The sequence below is a fragment of the Danio aesculapii genome, chromosome 4 (assembly GCF_903798145.1).
Source record: "Danio aesculapii chromosome 4, fDanAes4.1, whole genome shotgun sequence".
In the NCBI taxonomy this organism is placed as follows: Eukaryota; Metazoa; Chordata; class Actinopteri; order Cypriniformes; family Danionidae; genus Danio; species Danio aesculapii.
Genome location: NC_079438.1, coordinates 1934634 through 1950378, shown reverse-complemented (window position 1 = coordinate 1950378; position 15745 = coordinate 1934634). Strand labels below are relative to the sequence as shown.

Sequence of the window (15745 nt, the reverse complement as noted above, 5' to 3'; positions counted from 1 at the left end):
GAAGCAGACTGGGCCTCTGATTGGTAGCTGGCTTGTACTGGTTTTTGGCTAGTGGACTGCACTACAAAACTAGAACTCGGTGTATGGAGCGTACTTGTACTGGATGGAAGCTGGGACCCAAACTGAGGTCTACCTTTTTGGGGCTTAAGAGTGAGGCCACTGGGCTGTGCCGTGAACACAAAACTACCATGTACTGGTTGTTGGTCATCTGACTGGGAAATAGATTGGCTTGTCTGAACTAGCTGCTGGCTTGAGGCCTGGGCCACAGAGGTGTCAACTGCCTGTTGAGCAAGTAGATTGCTGGGCTGGACCACAGAGATGTCGACATGCGGAGGCTGCACACCACTTGGTTGATTTACAGTCTGGCTGACAAGTTCATAGTTAGCCACAGCTAGGCCGCTTGGCACACTGCCATATTGTAATATTTGTAAGCCAGGATGTGATGCAGGCTTTTCTGGTTTAAGAGGCTTCAAAGTGTTGAATGCTAGATTTTGAACTGGTCTGGAGCCCAAAACAACATTAGAACCAGATGGGTGGGGTTTACCTCTCAGAGGCTTATGGGGTCTTCTACCAGCATGCACTGCAGACTGGGAACTAGACTGTGGTAGTTGTTGGCCACTGGACAGGGACAACTGCAGAGGGCTAGACAGAGCTACGGTTCCAGAACTTGGTTGCTGACTGTTGGAATGGGGGACAGTCTGCACTTGGGCAGTTAGCACCACTGGCTTAGGAACGGAGTAACTGCTCTGCTGCAATGGCATCAAGACAGAAGAACTGATGACTTCAGATCCTTGGACATTAGTTGACGGACCTACATCATTCCCAGACACGCCAATACTCACTGCATTTCCCACAGTACCATAAACAAGACTACCACTTCCAGTAGAATCAACACCAGATCCCTGAAGTTGGCTTGTGGAAGAATCAGAGCCTGTTTTCTCAGTCATGAGAACGCCTGAAGAGCCAGTCTGAGAACTGTAGCTTCCCGCATCATAGACCCCTTTAACTGCAGCACTGTAAATCGATCTCTTGCTGGGATTATTAGGTCCAGGATCACATGCACCAAGGGCTAAAAGTACTGCAAAGCAATAACTGCAAAAGAACAACAGCCATTTAATAAATGTTACACTACAATCAAAAACTAACCTATCTTAAAACAACATACCTTAAAATCCACATTGTTGCTGCACCCATAGTAAATCAAGTCAAACCAACCATCCACTACTGTCACCAAATAAAACTACAAAATAAAAAGAAAAGCTTTCAACACACCATGTGGAGCTGCTTCTGCTCTGCTCTTTCTATAGTGTCTGCAACTAGTGATCAGTTGTTTCAGGAGTCACTAATGGATCATTATTAGTTTCAGCTGTCTATTGTCAGGTGTTACACATTATGTTCACGGTATGTCAGGTGACTCAAACAAAATAGAAAACCTGATACATTTTTCCAAACAAATGTGCTGTTAAAAGTATAGTGATGGTGAAATAGAATGATTTGTGTTGTGTTCATCAAAAGTACACGTTTTTTATAGAAATAAAAGTTGTTTATTAACTAATTTACTGAGATTATTTTCCTGATTAACTGCATGTCAGGTTGGCCAGTTAATTCAGATGTATTGTGAGGAAATATCTTGCAGAACCATTCCTGTGGTGAAAGTTGTATTCAGCTGTGTGTCAGCACCATTTACACAGATGTGTTTAAACTTAGACAAAACATCAAATGTGTTAGAACACTGACACTACGGTACATTATTAGTAGTAGTAGTAATCAAACCATACATTTTACTTAGAACAGTTATTCATTTCAGATCGTAAAAAAAATGGCTATATTTAGTTGTTTTAGCATATTCAGCATGAAGCAGATACATTTCAGGCTATTGTGATTCTATTGTAGACTTAAATCATTATTTCCAACCTGAAAAGAACATGAACTTAAAAGTTAGCATATACAGACTTGCCGTAAGACTTAATAGGACCATATTATCCTCGTTTTTGAAGATTGCTTGCAATAAATTAATTTCTGTGATCAATAAAATCGTTCTGAGAAAATATATATTTACACATCAGGTTAGTCAAGTAAGTTACAACAATTTAGTTTAAATTCAGTTAACTCAGTAGGGGCTGTGCATACATAGAAAGACAGCTCTTTACCTTATTTTCTTTACTGGCTCATTACCTTCCATTTAATAGGCTGCTTTAAACATTATGTGGTCACAACCAAGTGTTTACACCAAGCTAATAGGAGTCTATATTCATACATTTTCTTTTGGGCTTAGTCCCTTTATTACAGTTTTTCCCAATTGTTTACACACAATTACTTGTACTTCAGACACAATGACTACAACATGTAGCTGATGCACCAACCCCCTGAACCAATTCTGCTAAACTACAAGCACAGTTCCAGCTTTACACTCAAATATCAAGTTTAAAACACACTTTTTTTTCAAAACACTACATACAATTCTCTGCATTTGGCACAATTTCCATGCAGAAAATCTCTTGTTTTCACAAGGAACACACTGTCATTCACAATTGTAAAGTCGGATGACCTACTTAGCATACTAACTCATCACATAGGTAAACACCGGTCACACATACTTGCAATTTAGGAATCAGAGCCCATCTGGTTCACTGCCTACCTTCATGTTATTGTTGATCTCCCTCCATATTCTCCATTCCTCAAACCTATTGAGGATTTTTTTTCTGCCTGGAGATGGAAAGTGTATGACAGAAATCCACACACACGTATACCCCTTCTCCAAGCTATAGCATCTGATGCTTTTCATGGCTGGATTCGCCATGCAAGGTGACATTTCCCCCACTGCTTGGCCAGACCAAATCAGAAAAGATGATGCAGAATAGCTGTTTGTCTTTGTTTGTTTGTTCTGTAACTGTATTCAGTAAATACTTCTGTTGATGGCATATGTAGACCACGTTGTGCGCACTTTGTGTTGGTTGGGACTTGGGACTGTGTACACTGTTTTTGTGGGGAAAAATACAGTAAAATATATTTGGCGCCGTGTATTTGTGTTTTGAATGAAAACAATATTGTGAAATATTGTACAACGCACATCTGTAGGCCTGTGTACTGTCTGTAGTAAGTGTAACACTGAACTAAAGATGGCTTATAGTAAGTCAGTATAATGAATGGAGAAGTGGTCATAGTGTTTTACCTTGAGCACATCAGTGTTCAACTGTTCTTATAAATGTCTACTCATGTGATGGCTTGTGTGTTATTTGAAAACAAAATACCATTGTGAGAAGAAATCCCATTGTTTTGAACGGTTTCATTTTGCAAAAGAATTGAAGAGTTTTGCCCAATGTGTGTGTGTTTTGTGATTGTGTGTAGAATTCTGACAATGAGACATGCTCTCAGGAAAGGTGTGTAAACAATTGGGAAAAACTAATTCACTATCATGATAGAAAATCATTTTTAATATGATACAACACATGAAGTTTCACTCTGATGTTGTAACGTGAAGTGAGGGTGGAAAGGAGTGCGGATCCATATGCAGGTTTTATTAGCAGGAAGGTCAGGCAAGCAATGGTCAACACAGGGGGAAACAGATGTATACAGGGAATCTAGAATCGTAGTCATAAAACGGGCGAGTAGTCAGTACAGGTGCGCAGCAAACAAAATAAAACAAAAAACTAGGGTCAAACACAGAAAGACAAGGACACCATGTCGTAATGTTAGCTATTAGTTGAACAAGACTCAACTTCTGTAGGTTTGTGTGCTGTATAAATAGGCCAGTAATCAGTCCATGAGCACATTGCATGTCTGGTTGCGGTATCATTTGTACTTTGCAAATAAAACTTTACATTAGATCAGCATACTTGTCACTGAATGGAGTCTTTGAACTATTGTAACCCTTTTTAAAAATGGACAGATGAAAATGCAGAAGATTTCTTAAATATTGAAGATGCAACTGTCAATTTAAAAAAAAAAAAAAAAAAAAAAAAAAAAAAAAAAAAAGACCTTGTGGATGGTTTAAACTGCTTACAAAAAAAATATATATACACACACACCTTATATTGCAAAACTTAAAATCAGATGATCAAAAGTCCACAATGTCTGGTCTACTGTACTTCACAAGTAAAACCTTACATTAGATCAGCAGATGGATCACAGCAAAAAAACTAACGCAAGCTATTTTGAAATAGATGCCAACAGATAATTTTAAATATTGCAGATGTAACTGTAAGATTAATTTCTTCAATATAAGAGATGCAGTAATCAATAAAAAGGAGAGTTATAAAACTGAGGTCCACACACAAAAACATTTAAATCACATTTTATTGACATCAGAAAGCAAACATGACTCAGGAACCAGAAGTAGCATCTAGGACTTCACTTGCTGTAACAGCCTGAACAAGTTCTGGGATGAAGGCCTACTATTTTGAGCAGGTCCAGGAGCATTTTGACCGGTGACAGACTGATAATCCACCTGTAGTGGAGATACAAGCTCAGGTTGAATTGACTGAAACACAGACTCATGGTTTGACACTACCGGACTGCTCAATGCTTGGGAACTTGTTGACTGGTAACTTGATGGCACAAGCACTGAAGAGGTCTGAAATCCAGGCTGCAAGACGGTCTCATAACTTGTTAGTACCAGAGGCTGGTAGCTGGACTGCACTGGCACGCCGGAGGAAGAGGAGCTGGACTGAGTGAGAGACTGACTAATGGGCAGCATTTGAGGCTGGGAAACAAACTGCCCTGGAACAGGAGATATCTGATATTCAGCAAGAGAGATGGTCTCTGAACTTGACGGTGCCAGGGGCTGGTACATGGGTTCCACTAGCAAAGCTTGGGGAGTGTAGCTTGGCCGAGATGGAGACTGCTGGACAGATAGCACTTGATCTGGTGTTAAAATGGATTGGAGAGTTGATGTGAGGGGTCTGGGATGGTTAGGCTTCACAGGTGCCTGGTGGCCGAACTGTACAACAGGTTTGGTGTGCACAGATAAGGCTGGAAGATTGGTTCTATGTGGAAACCGAAAACTCGACTGGTAACCATGTCGAGGTAACTCTTGGCATGAATAAAGCTTGGAGCCGATCTGGTGAACCGCATGAGACTGCACTGGCCTGAAAAGGGGTTTCCCACTCTGCTCGACAACATACTCATAGGTGGATAGTCCTGCTTGCTGGCTGATCGGTTGGGCTACAGATAAGCTGACATGTGCTGGCTGTTGGAGGCCGGGCTCGGCCACAAACTGGTAGCTGATAGGTCCTGGCTGGGCCTCTGATTGGGATCCGACCTGTACCAGTTGCTTACCATTGGAAAGAGACACCGATTGATAGCTGGCTTCTGCTTGTTGAACAGTCGGTTGGGCTACAGACTGGTAGCTGATTTGTGCTGGTTGGACGACAATTTGGGGTACAGACAGGTAGCTGGTTTGTCCTGGCCTTTGGAAAGCAGACTGGGCCTCTGATTGGTAGCTTGCTTGTACTGGCAGTTGTAGAGCAGGTTGGGGCCCAGACTGGTAGTTTGTTTGTACTGGTATTTGGCTAGTGGACTGCACTACAAGACTAGAACTCGGTGTAGTGAGCGTACTTGTCCTGGATGGAAGCTGGGACACAAACTGAGGTCTGCCTTTTTGGGGCTTGAGAGGAGTCAGGCCACTGGGCTGAGCCGTAAAGACAAAACTACCATGTAGTGGTTGTTGGTCATCTGACTGGGAAATAGATTGGCTTGTCTGAACTAGCTGCTGGCTGGAGGCCTGGGCCACAGAGGTGTCCACTGCCTGTTGAATAAGTTGATTGCTGGGCCGGACCACAGAGATGTCGACATGCGGAGGCTGCACACCACTTGGTTGATTTACAGTCTGGCTGACAAGTTCATAGTTACCCTCAGCAAGGTTGCTTGGCACACTGCCATATTGTAATATTTGCAAGCTAGGATGTGATGCAGGCTTTTCTGGTTTAAGAGGCTTCAAAGTGTTGAATGCTGGATTTTGAACTGGTCTGGAACCAATAACAATATTAGGACCAGATAGGTGGGGTTTACCTCTCAGAGGCTTATGGGGTCTTCTACCGGCATGCACTGCAGACTGTGGTAGTTGTTGACCACTGGACAGGGACAACTGCAGAGGGCTAGACAGAGCTATGGTTTCAGAACTTGCTGGTTGCTGACTGTTGGAATAGGGGACAGTCTGCACTTGGGCAGTTAGCAGCACTGGCTTAGGAACAGAAATGCTTTGCTGCAATGGCATCAAGACAGAAGAACTGATGACTTCAGATCCTTGGACGTTAGTTGACGGACTCACATCATTCCCAGACATGCCAATACTCACTGCATTTCCCACAGTACCATAAACAAGACTACCACTTCCAGTCAAATCATCATCAGATCCCTGAAGTTGGCTTGTGGAAGAATCGGAGCCTGTTTTCTCAACAGTCATGAGAACGCCTGAAGAGCCAGTCTGAGAACTGTAGCTTCCTGCATCATAGCCCCCTTTAACTGCAGCACTGTAAATCGATCGCTTGCTGGGATTATTAGGTCCAGGATCACATGCACCAATGGCTAGAAGTACTGCGAAGCAATAACTGCAAAAGAACAACAGCCATTTAATAAGTGATAAACTACAATCAAAAACAAACCTATCTTAAAACAACATACCTTAAAATCCACATTGTTGCTGCACCCATAGTAAGTCAAGTCAAACCAACCATCCACTACTGTCACCAAATTAAAGACAAAAGAAAAGCTTTCAACACACCATGTGGAGCTGCTTCTGCTCTGCTCTTTCTATAGTGTCTGCAACTAGTGATCAGTTGTTTAGGAGTCACTAATGGATCATTATTAGTTTCAGCTGTCTATTGTCAGGTGTTACACATTATGTTCACGGTATGTCAGGTGACTCAAACAAAATACAAAACCTGATACATTTTTCCAAACAAATGTGCTGTTAAAAGTATAGTGATGGTGAAATAGAATGATGTGTTGTGTTCATCAAAAGTACACGTTTTTTATATAAATAAAAGTTGCTTATTAACTAATTTACTGAGATTATTTTCATGATTAACTGCATGTCAGGTTGGCCAGTTAATTCAGATGTATTGTGAGGAAATATCTTGCAGTGTATTGACGAGGCTCACACACCGAGTACTTTTGTCAGAATGCTTTATTCTTCTCACATAACTCAACTAGGCTTACCTTGGCCTCGTACTGCCATCTAGTGGCCTCTTATGGTAGGTCTTCAAAACACCTATCAATACATCTTCCTTTTTTTTTTTTTAAACTTGAAAACTATAAGTTTTTTACATATATATGAACAATTTACATTTCTTCTATTAGCCTTTTTTTTTTTGTATTTGCCTCCTTGGACGTTCTGTCAGTCTCTCAACATCATTCTTTCTGTCAGTCTCTGTTAACTTGTCTTGCAATTCTGATTGTTCCTTTTGCTTTGAGATTTCCACATCCCGAAAGTCACTTTCTTTGCTTCTTATGGCTCTCTGAGGCACTTTCAGCAGGTGTCTTCTGTTCCGCCTCATTAACTTTCCATGTTCTGTCAACACTTCATAAGACCTGGGCATAGTCTGTTTTGTCACTTTGGCCAACGGTCCCCACTGTCCATCACATCTCACCCTGTACCACGTCTTCTTGAGCCAGTGGACTCAATGGTTTTGCTGTTCTGTTGTAATAGTTCATCTGCCTCTCTTTCGCATGATTCACAGAACTTTGCATCATGTGATGATTAGCTGATGGAAGTCTTGTCCGCAGTTTCCGATTCATGAGAAGTTCCGCTGGTGAAAGGCCATTTTCCATAGGTGATGCCCTGTAGTTAAGAACAGCCTGGTGAGGATCTTCTCCTGTCTCTGCTGCTTTTTTCAACAGGCGCTTCACAATCTGGACTCCTTTCTCTGCTAAGCCGTTGGATTGTGGATAAAGAGGACTCGATGTTATGTGGTCAAATCCATAATTTCTTGCAAAATCTTTAAAACTCTGACTGATAAACTGTGGTCCATTATCACTTATTACAGTCGTTGGGATACCATGACGTGCAAATATGGCTTTTGTTTCTACAATTACTTGCTCTGATGTTGTGTTTGACAGTCTCACAAATTCTGGGTAATTTAAATAATAGTCAATAAGCAGCAAGTAATCTTTGTCTTTTAGTTGAAATAAGTCCATTCCAATCTTTCTCCATGGTTCCTTTGGTTTGTCATGTGGTTTCATGGGCTCTTTAGGTTGCTGGTATCTGTGTCGCTGGCATACTTCACATTTCTGCACTAATGTCACTATGTCTCTGTGCATACCTGGCCAGTACAGTACCTCTCCTGCCCGTCTCTTACATTTCTCCATTCCCAAGTGTCCCTCATGCACAAGTTTTAACATCTTTTTCCTCATGGTGTTGGGTACGACTATTTTGTTCCTTTTAGCAGAACTCCATCTAGCACTGTCAGTTCATCTTGAAAATGTTGGTATGGTTTTTCCAACAGTCCTTTCTCAGGCAAGTGAATTATTTCTATCACTCTCTTTAAATGTTCATCCTTCTGCGTTTCTTTAGCTATCTCTGCCCACTTTGCAGTAGATACTGGTATCTGTACTCGGATAGAGTCTACGTGAACTTGCACATCCTCCTCTGTGCTGCTTGTGCTATTCTGCAAACTAGCTCTGCTCAGGGCATCTGCCACAATGAGGTGCTTGCCTGGTTTAAACTCAAAGGCCAGATCATACTTCTGTAGGCGTAGCATTAGTGTTTGTATGCGAGGTGGTACTTCTCCTAGTGGTTTCTTTGAGATTGAGAATCTTATGATCTGTTTCCAGGATCACTGGTCTTCCATAAACATACTCATGGAATTTCTCGCAGCCAAACACTGCACCTAGAGTTTCCTTTTCTATTTGTGCATAGTTTCTTTCCGCAGACATCATTGTGCGAGATGCATATGCAACTGGATACCACTCGATGTCATGTTGCTGAAGCAAAACTGCTCCTAAACCCAATTTCGATGCATCCGTAGAGACTTTTAGTGGCTTATCTTGATCATAGAATTTTAAGACCGGTTCTTTGGTCAAACTGTCCTTTAACCACACCCACTCTTCTATATGTTCCTTTTTCCATTGCCACTCTGTGTTTGCCTTCAACAGGTTTCTTAATGACCTTGTATTTGCTGACAGATTTGGAACAAACTTTGCTAAATAGTTAACTAACCCTAAAGCTCTCTGCAGGTCTTTCTTGTCTCTTGGTTCTGGCATTTCTTTGATTGCCCGGATTTTCTCTCTGTCCGGTTGTACCCCTTCTTCAGACAACCTTTCTCCCAGGAAGGTAATTTCTCTCACTCCGAACTCACACTTATTTTTATTCAGTTTTAATCCTGTTTTCTGTGCTTGATTTAGGACCCTGCAAAGTCTTGCATCGTGCTCTTTCTTTGTACGTCCCCAAACCACCACATCATCAATGAAAACTCCTACTCCCTCAATTCCATCAAAAGTTGCTGCACAGTTCTGTGGAATACTTCTGGGGCGGAACTGATGCCAAACGGTAATCTTAAGAAACAACGCCTTCCAAATGGCGTATTAAAAGTGCACAGCTTTGCGCTTTCTTCATCTAGGATCATCTGATAGAATCCAGATGAGGCATCCAATTTGGAAAAGTAACATGCTCCACTCATCGCACTTGTTATATCAGACTTTGTTGGAAGTCTATAGTGTTCTCTTTGAATCGCTTTGTTTAAATCTTTCGGGTCTATACACAGTCTTAGATCTCCATCTGCTTTCTCCACTATTACAAGTGAGTTCACCCATTCTGTGGGCTCTTCTATTTTCCTGATGACTCCCTCTTTTATCAGTGTGTCTAGTTTCTTTTTCAGTCTCTCCTTTAAAGCAACTGGCACTTTTCTTGCTGGGTGAATAACAGGTTCTGCCGTTTCCTTCAACTTTATCTTGTGTTCTCCTGGTAACCGTCCTATTCCTCTGAACACTTCTTTATATTGCTTTATCCAGTCACTGTGCATAACTTCTTTGGTGTTTGCATCTTTCTTTTTCTGTTTCACTTTCATGTCTTTGTTTATGACATGAACTCTTTTTATTAATCCAAGCTGCATACATGTTTTCAGTCCCAGTATTGCTTGTTTGTTTCCTTCTACAAGCACAAAAAGAACAATTTTCTTCTGTCCATTATAGGACAAACTTACCCTGCATACTCCCTTTGTGTATGGTATTGTTGTCATAGGTTTTCAGATTCACCTTTTTGTCACATATCCTGGGCTTTTTTATCAGTCTTTGAAAATCTTTCATCGGCAGGATGTTTGCCTGTGCTCCTGTGTCTAATTTTAGTAAGACATCAGTACCATTTACCTCCATGTGTGCTATCCATTCATCATTTGAAGTAGTTTGCCCTTCTTTAATTGAGTCCAGGAAAATCGGTGCCTCTTCATTCTCACTGTCGCTTCTCTTTTCAAGGAGTTGAACTTTTTTCTTTGAATAACAGCACTTTGCGAAGTGATTTCTTCCTCCACATTTCCTACAGTCCTTTCCAAATGCTGGGCATTTTCTCAGTGCATGTTTGTTGCCACACTTTCCACAGGCCCTGCTCTCTTTGTTTGTCTTTTGTTGTTTTTTTCTTATTTAACATGGCTTTCTCTGAAGCACTTCGTACTGTATCCACTTCTGCTGTCTCCTTCTCTTCACTGAATGTCTTCAGCTGTGCCATTGCACACTCTGACGCTTGGCAAATTTTTATTGCCCTATCTAATGTGAGGTCAGTCTCTTTCAACAGTTGCATCCTCACTCTTTTATCTTGTACTCCAATTACTATTTGATCTCTAATCATAGAGTCACGCAGCGTTCCAAAATTGCATGTCTGGCTTTTTAATCTCAGATCTGTAACATACTGTTCAATGGATTCTGACTCCTTCTGCAGTCTGTTTCTGAAGACATACCTTTCATAGGTCTCGTTTTTCCTCGGTGTGCAGTATTGTTCAAACTTCTCTATCACAGCCTCATATTTATCTTTTTCTTCTTCAGTAAAGACAAATGTGTTATACACATCCAGTGCACTGCGTCCTGCCACTGTTAAAAGCAACGCAATCTTCCTCCGTTCATTTCCATCCAGCCCTATAGCGAGCGCATAAAGTTCAAAACTTTGTTTAAACACTTTCCAGTTCTCATTGACATTTCCCGTCAACTTCAATTCCTCTGGTGAACGGATGTTATTCATCATCTCTCTTTTTTAATTTTCGTTATTTCTCCTGGTACCATGTATTGACGAGGCTCACACACCGAGTACTTTTGTCAGAATGCTTTATTCTTCTCACATAACTCAACTAGGCTTACCTTGGCCTCGTACTGCCATCTAGTGGCCTCTTATGGTAGGTCTTCAAAACACCTATCAATACAGCAGAACCATTCCTGTGGTGAAAGTTGTATTCAGCTGTGGGTCAGCACCATTTACACAGATGTGTTTAAACTTAGACAAAACATCAAATGTGTTAGAACACTGACACTACGGTACATTATTAGTAGTAGTAGTAATCAAACCATACATTTTACTTTGAACAGTTATTCATTTCAGATCGATAAAAAAGTGCTATATTTAGTTATTTTAGCATATTCAGCATGAAGCAGATACATTTCAGGCTATTGTGATTCTATTGTAGACTTAAATCATTATTCCCAACCTGAAAAGAACATGAACTTAAAACTTAGCATATACAGACTTGCCTTAAGACTTAATAGGACCATATTATCCTCGTTTTTGAAGATTGCTTGCAATAAATTAATTTCTGTGATCAATAAAATCGTTCTGAGAAAATATATATTTACACATCAGGTTAGTCAAGTAAGTTACAACAATTTAGTTTTAATTCAGTTAACTCAGTAGAGTCTATGCATACATAGAAAGACAGCTTTATACCTTATTTTCTTTGCTGGCTTATTACTTTCCATTTAATAGGCTGCTTTAAACATCAATCAGCCATTATGTGGTCACAACCAAGTGTTTACACCAAGCTAATAGGACTCTATATTCATTCATTCATTTTCTTTTGGGCTTAGTCCCTTTATTAATCAGGGGTCGCCACAACGAAATGAACCGCCAACTTATCCAGCATATGTTTTACGCAGCGGAACATATGCTTTCCAGCCACAACCCAACACTGGGAAACACCCATACACTCTTGCATTCACACACACACTATGGCCAATTTAGCTTATTCAAGTTTCCTATAGCGCATGTGTTTGGATTGTGGAGGAAACCGGAGCACCCAGAGGAATCCCACACCAACTCAGGGAAAACATGCAAACTCCACACGGAAATGTCAACTGACCCAGCGACCTTCTTGATGTGAGGCAATCGTGCTACCCACTGCACCACCGTGATGCCCAGGAGTCTGTATATAACACTAAAAACAATGAGGCAAAGACAAATAATAAATCACGTAATGCTATGCGGTTTAAAAGGGTAACTAGTGTATATAGCGACAGCAGCAGACGGTGTCGTTCCCTGTAGTGGTGGGCACGATTAAGACAAATGCCAAATACTGTTTTACAGGGGCAGTTTTAGGATGTTCATTTCAGGGAGGCTCAGCTCCTTAAGAATTTTAAATTAATACAATGTTTGACTAATATGGCTGTAAACTAAACTAGCAGTATTCCAGCACATAGACAGGCATAGACATTTGAGTTCTGAATGAGCCAAAAAAGGCTCAACACAGCTGTTTACTGTAGTACAAATCACTTTCTATACTTTCACAGTGTATTAAATTAAAACAGGCACTTATTAAATGCAAAATGGCAAAAATGAACAAATATGTACAGGCTAATTTACATATTTCACTATCATATGTCATAATAGGAAATTATTTAATCCGATACAACACACAATGTTTCACTCTGATGTCCGATATTGTAATGTGAAGTGAGGGTGGAAAGGAGTGCGGATCCAAATGCAGGATCTATGAGCAGGATGGTCAGGCAAGCAATGGTCAACACAGGGGGTAAACAGATGTATACAGGGAATCCAGAGTAGTGGTCATAAAACAGGCGAGCGGTCAGTACAGGTGCACAGCAGACAAAAACAAACAAACAGAAGTAGAGTCAAACACTGAAAGGCAAGGAAACCAAGTCTTAATATTCACAATTAGTTGAACAAGACTCATCAACTTCTGTGTTGTACAAGTAGCCCCGTAATCAGTCCATGAGCACACGGTGTGTGGTTACAGTATCACTTGTACTTTGCAAATAAAACTTTACATTATACCAGTGAACGTGTCGCTGCATGGAGTCTTTAAAAGACTTTAAGCCATTTTAAATGAACACAGGGGACAATGCAGAAGAATTTCTTAAATATTGGATGCAACAGTCAATAAGTTTATAAAACTGAGGTCCACACAAAAAGACATTTAAATCATGTTTTATTGACATCAGAATGCAAACATGACTTAGGAACCAGAAGTAGATCTAGGACTTCACTTGCTGCAACAACCTGAACAACTTCTGGGATGAAGGCCTACTATTTTGAGCAGGTCCAGGAGCATTTTGACTGGTGACAGACTGATAATCCACCTGTAATGGAGATACAAGTTCAGGTTGAACTGACTGAAACACAGACTCATGGTTTGACACTACCGGACTGCTCAATGCTTGGGAACTTGATGGCACAAGCACTGAAGAGGTCTGAAATCCAGGCTGCAAGACGGTCTCATAACTTGTTAGTACCAGAGGCTGGTAGCTGGACTGCACTGGCACACCAGAGGAAGAGGAGCTGGACTGAGTGAGAGACTGACTAATGGGCAGCATTTGAGGCTGGGAAACAAACTGCCCTGGAACAGGAGATATCTGGTACTCAGCAAGAGAGATGGTCTCTGAACTTGACGGTGCCAGGGGCTGGTACATGGGTTCCACTAGCAAAGCTTGGGGAGTGTAGCTTGGCCGAGATGGAGACTGCTGGACAGATAGCACTTGAGCTGGTGTTAAAATGGTTTGGAGAGTTGATGTGAGGGGTCTGGGATGGTTGGGCTTCACAGGTGCCTGGTGGCTGAACTGTACAACAGGTTTGGTGTGCAAAGTTTGGGCTGGATGACTGGTTCTATGTGGAGACCGAAACCTCAACTGGTAACCGTGCCGAGGTAACTCTTGGCATGAATAATGCTTAGAGCCGATCTGGTGAACTGCATGAGACTGCACTGGCTTGATAAGGGGTTGCCCACTCTGCTCGACAACATACTCATAGGTGGATAGACCTGCTTGCTGGCTGATCGGTTGGGCTACAGAGAAGCTGACATGTGCTGGCTGTTGGAGACCGGGCTCTGCCACAAACTGGTAGCTGATGGGTCCTGGCTGGGCCTCTGATTGGGATATGGCCTGTACCAGTTGCTTTCCATTGGAAAGAGACACTGATTGAAAGCTGGCTTCTGCTTGTTGAACAGCTGGTTGGGCTACAGACAGGTAGCTGGTTTGTCCTGGCCTTTGGAAAGCAGACTGGGCCTCTGATTGGTAGCTGGCTTGTACTGGCAGTTGTAGAGCAGGTTGGGGCCCAGACTGGTAGTTTGTTTGTACTGGTACTTGGCTAGTGGACTGCACTACAAGACTAAAACTCGGTATTGTGAGTGTACTTGTACTGGATGGAAGCTGGGACACAAACTGAGGTCTGCCTTTTTGGGGCTTGAGAGGAGTCAGGCCACTGGGCTGAGCCGTAAAGACAAAACCACCATGTACTGGTTGTTGGTCATCTGACTGGGAAATAGATTGGCTTGTCTGAACTAGCTGCTGGCTGGAGGCCTGGGCCACAGAGGTGTCAACTGCCTGTTGAATAAGTTGATTGCTGGGCCGGACCACAGAGATGTCAACATGCGGAGGCTGCACACCACTTGGTTGATTTACAGTCTGGCTGACAAGTTCATAGTTAGCCACAGCAAGGCTGCTTGGCACACTGCCATATTGTAATATTTGCAAGCTTGGATTTGATGCAGGCTTTTCTGGTTTAAGAGGCTTCAAAGTGTTGAATGCTGGATTTTGAACTGGTCTGGAACCAAAAACAATATTAGGACCAGACAGGTGGGGTTTACCTCTCAGAGGCTTATGGGGTCTTCTACCAGCATGCACTGCAGACTGGGAACTAAACTGTGGTAGTTGTTGGCCACTGGACAGGGACAACTGCAGAGGGCTAGACAGAGCTACGGTTCCAGAACTTGCTGGTTGCTGACTGTTGGAATGGGGGACAGTCTGCAATTGGGCAGTTAGCAGAACTGGCTTAGGAACAGAACTGCTTTGCTGCAATGGCATCAAGACATTAGAACTGATGACTTCAGATCCTTGGACATTAGTTGACGGACTCACATCATTCCCAGACACGCCAATACTCACTGCGTTTCCCACAGTACCATAAACAAGACTACCACTTCCAGTAGAATCAACACCAGATCCCTGAAGTTCACTTGTGGAAGAATCAGAGCCTGTTTTCTCAACAGTCATGAGAACGCCTGAAGAGCCAGTCTGAGATCTGTAGCTTCCCGCATCATAGACCCCTTTAACTGCAGCACTGTAAATCGATCTCTTGCTGGGATTATTAGGTCCAGGATCACATGCACCAAGGGCTAAAAGTACTGCAAAGCAATAACTGCAAAAGAACAACAGCCATTTAATAAATGTTAAACTACAATCAAAAACAAACCGATCTTAAAACAACATACCTTAAAATCCACATTGTTGCTGCACCCATAGTAAGTCAAGTCAAACCAACCATCCACTACTGTCACCAAATTAAAGACAAAATAAAAAGAAAAGCTTTCAACACACCATG

At 41.9% G+C, this 15745-nt stretch overlaps 3 protein-coding genes across 3 annotated transcripts in view; all 3 read right to left on the bottom strand.

Moving 5' to 3' along the window:
* Window positions 1-1260, bottom strand: part of LOC130222443 (uncharacterized) — a 2383-nt gene extending 1123 nt beyond the window's left edge. The window contains exons 1-2 of the mRNA XM_056455014.1: window positions 1166-1260; window positions 1-1092 (exon numbers count right to left, since the gene is read on the bottom strand). The exon at window positions 1-1092 is cut by the window's left edge and continues 1123 nt beyond it. Coding sequence (XP_056310989.1) covers window positions 1-1092; window positions 1166-1194 — 1121 coding nt within the window. The 5' untranslated portion in view covers window positions 1195-1260. The remainder of the gene's footprint in view (window positions 1093-1165) is intronic.
* Window positions 1261-4278: 3018 nt separating this feature from the next.
* LOC130222442 (uncharacterized) lies at window positions 4279-6712 on the bottom strand. Its single transcript, XM_056455013.1, has 2 exons — window positions 6622-6712; window positions 4279-6548 (listed from the first exon to the last, which is right to left on the bottom strand). Exons 1-2 carry the CDS (start codon window positions 6648-6650, stop codon window positions 4343-4345), a joined length of 2235 nt encoding a protein of 744 aa, XP_056310988.1. The 5' UTR covers window positions 6651-6712; the 3' UTR covers window positions 4279-4342.
* Window positions 6713-13341: 6629 nt separating this feature from the next.
* LOC130222441 (uncharacterized) lies at window positions 13342-15745 on the bottom strand. The gene is made up of 2 exons (XM_056455012.1): window positions 15636-15745; window positions 13342-15562 (listed from the first exon to the last, which is right to left on the bottom strand). The coding sequence occupies exons 1-2, from the start codon at window positions 15662-15664 to the stop codon at window positions 13405-13407; spliced, it is 2187 nt and encodes a 728-aa protein (XP_056310987.1). The 5' UTR covers window positions 15665-15745; the 3' UTR covers window positions 13342-13404.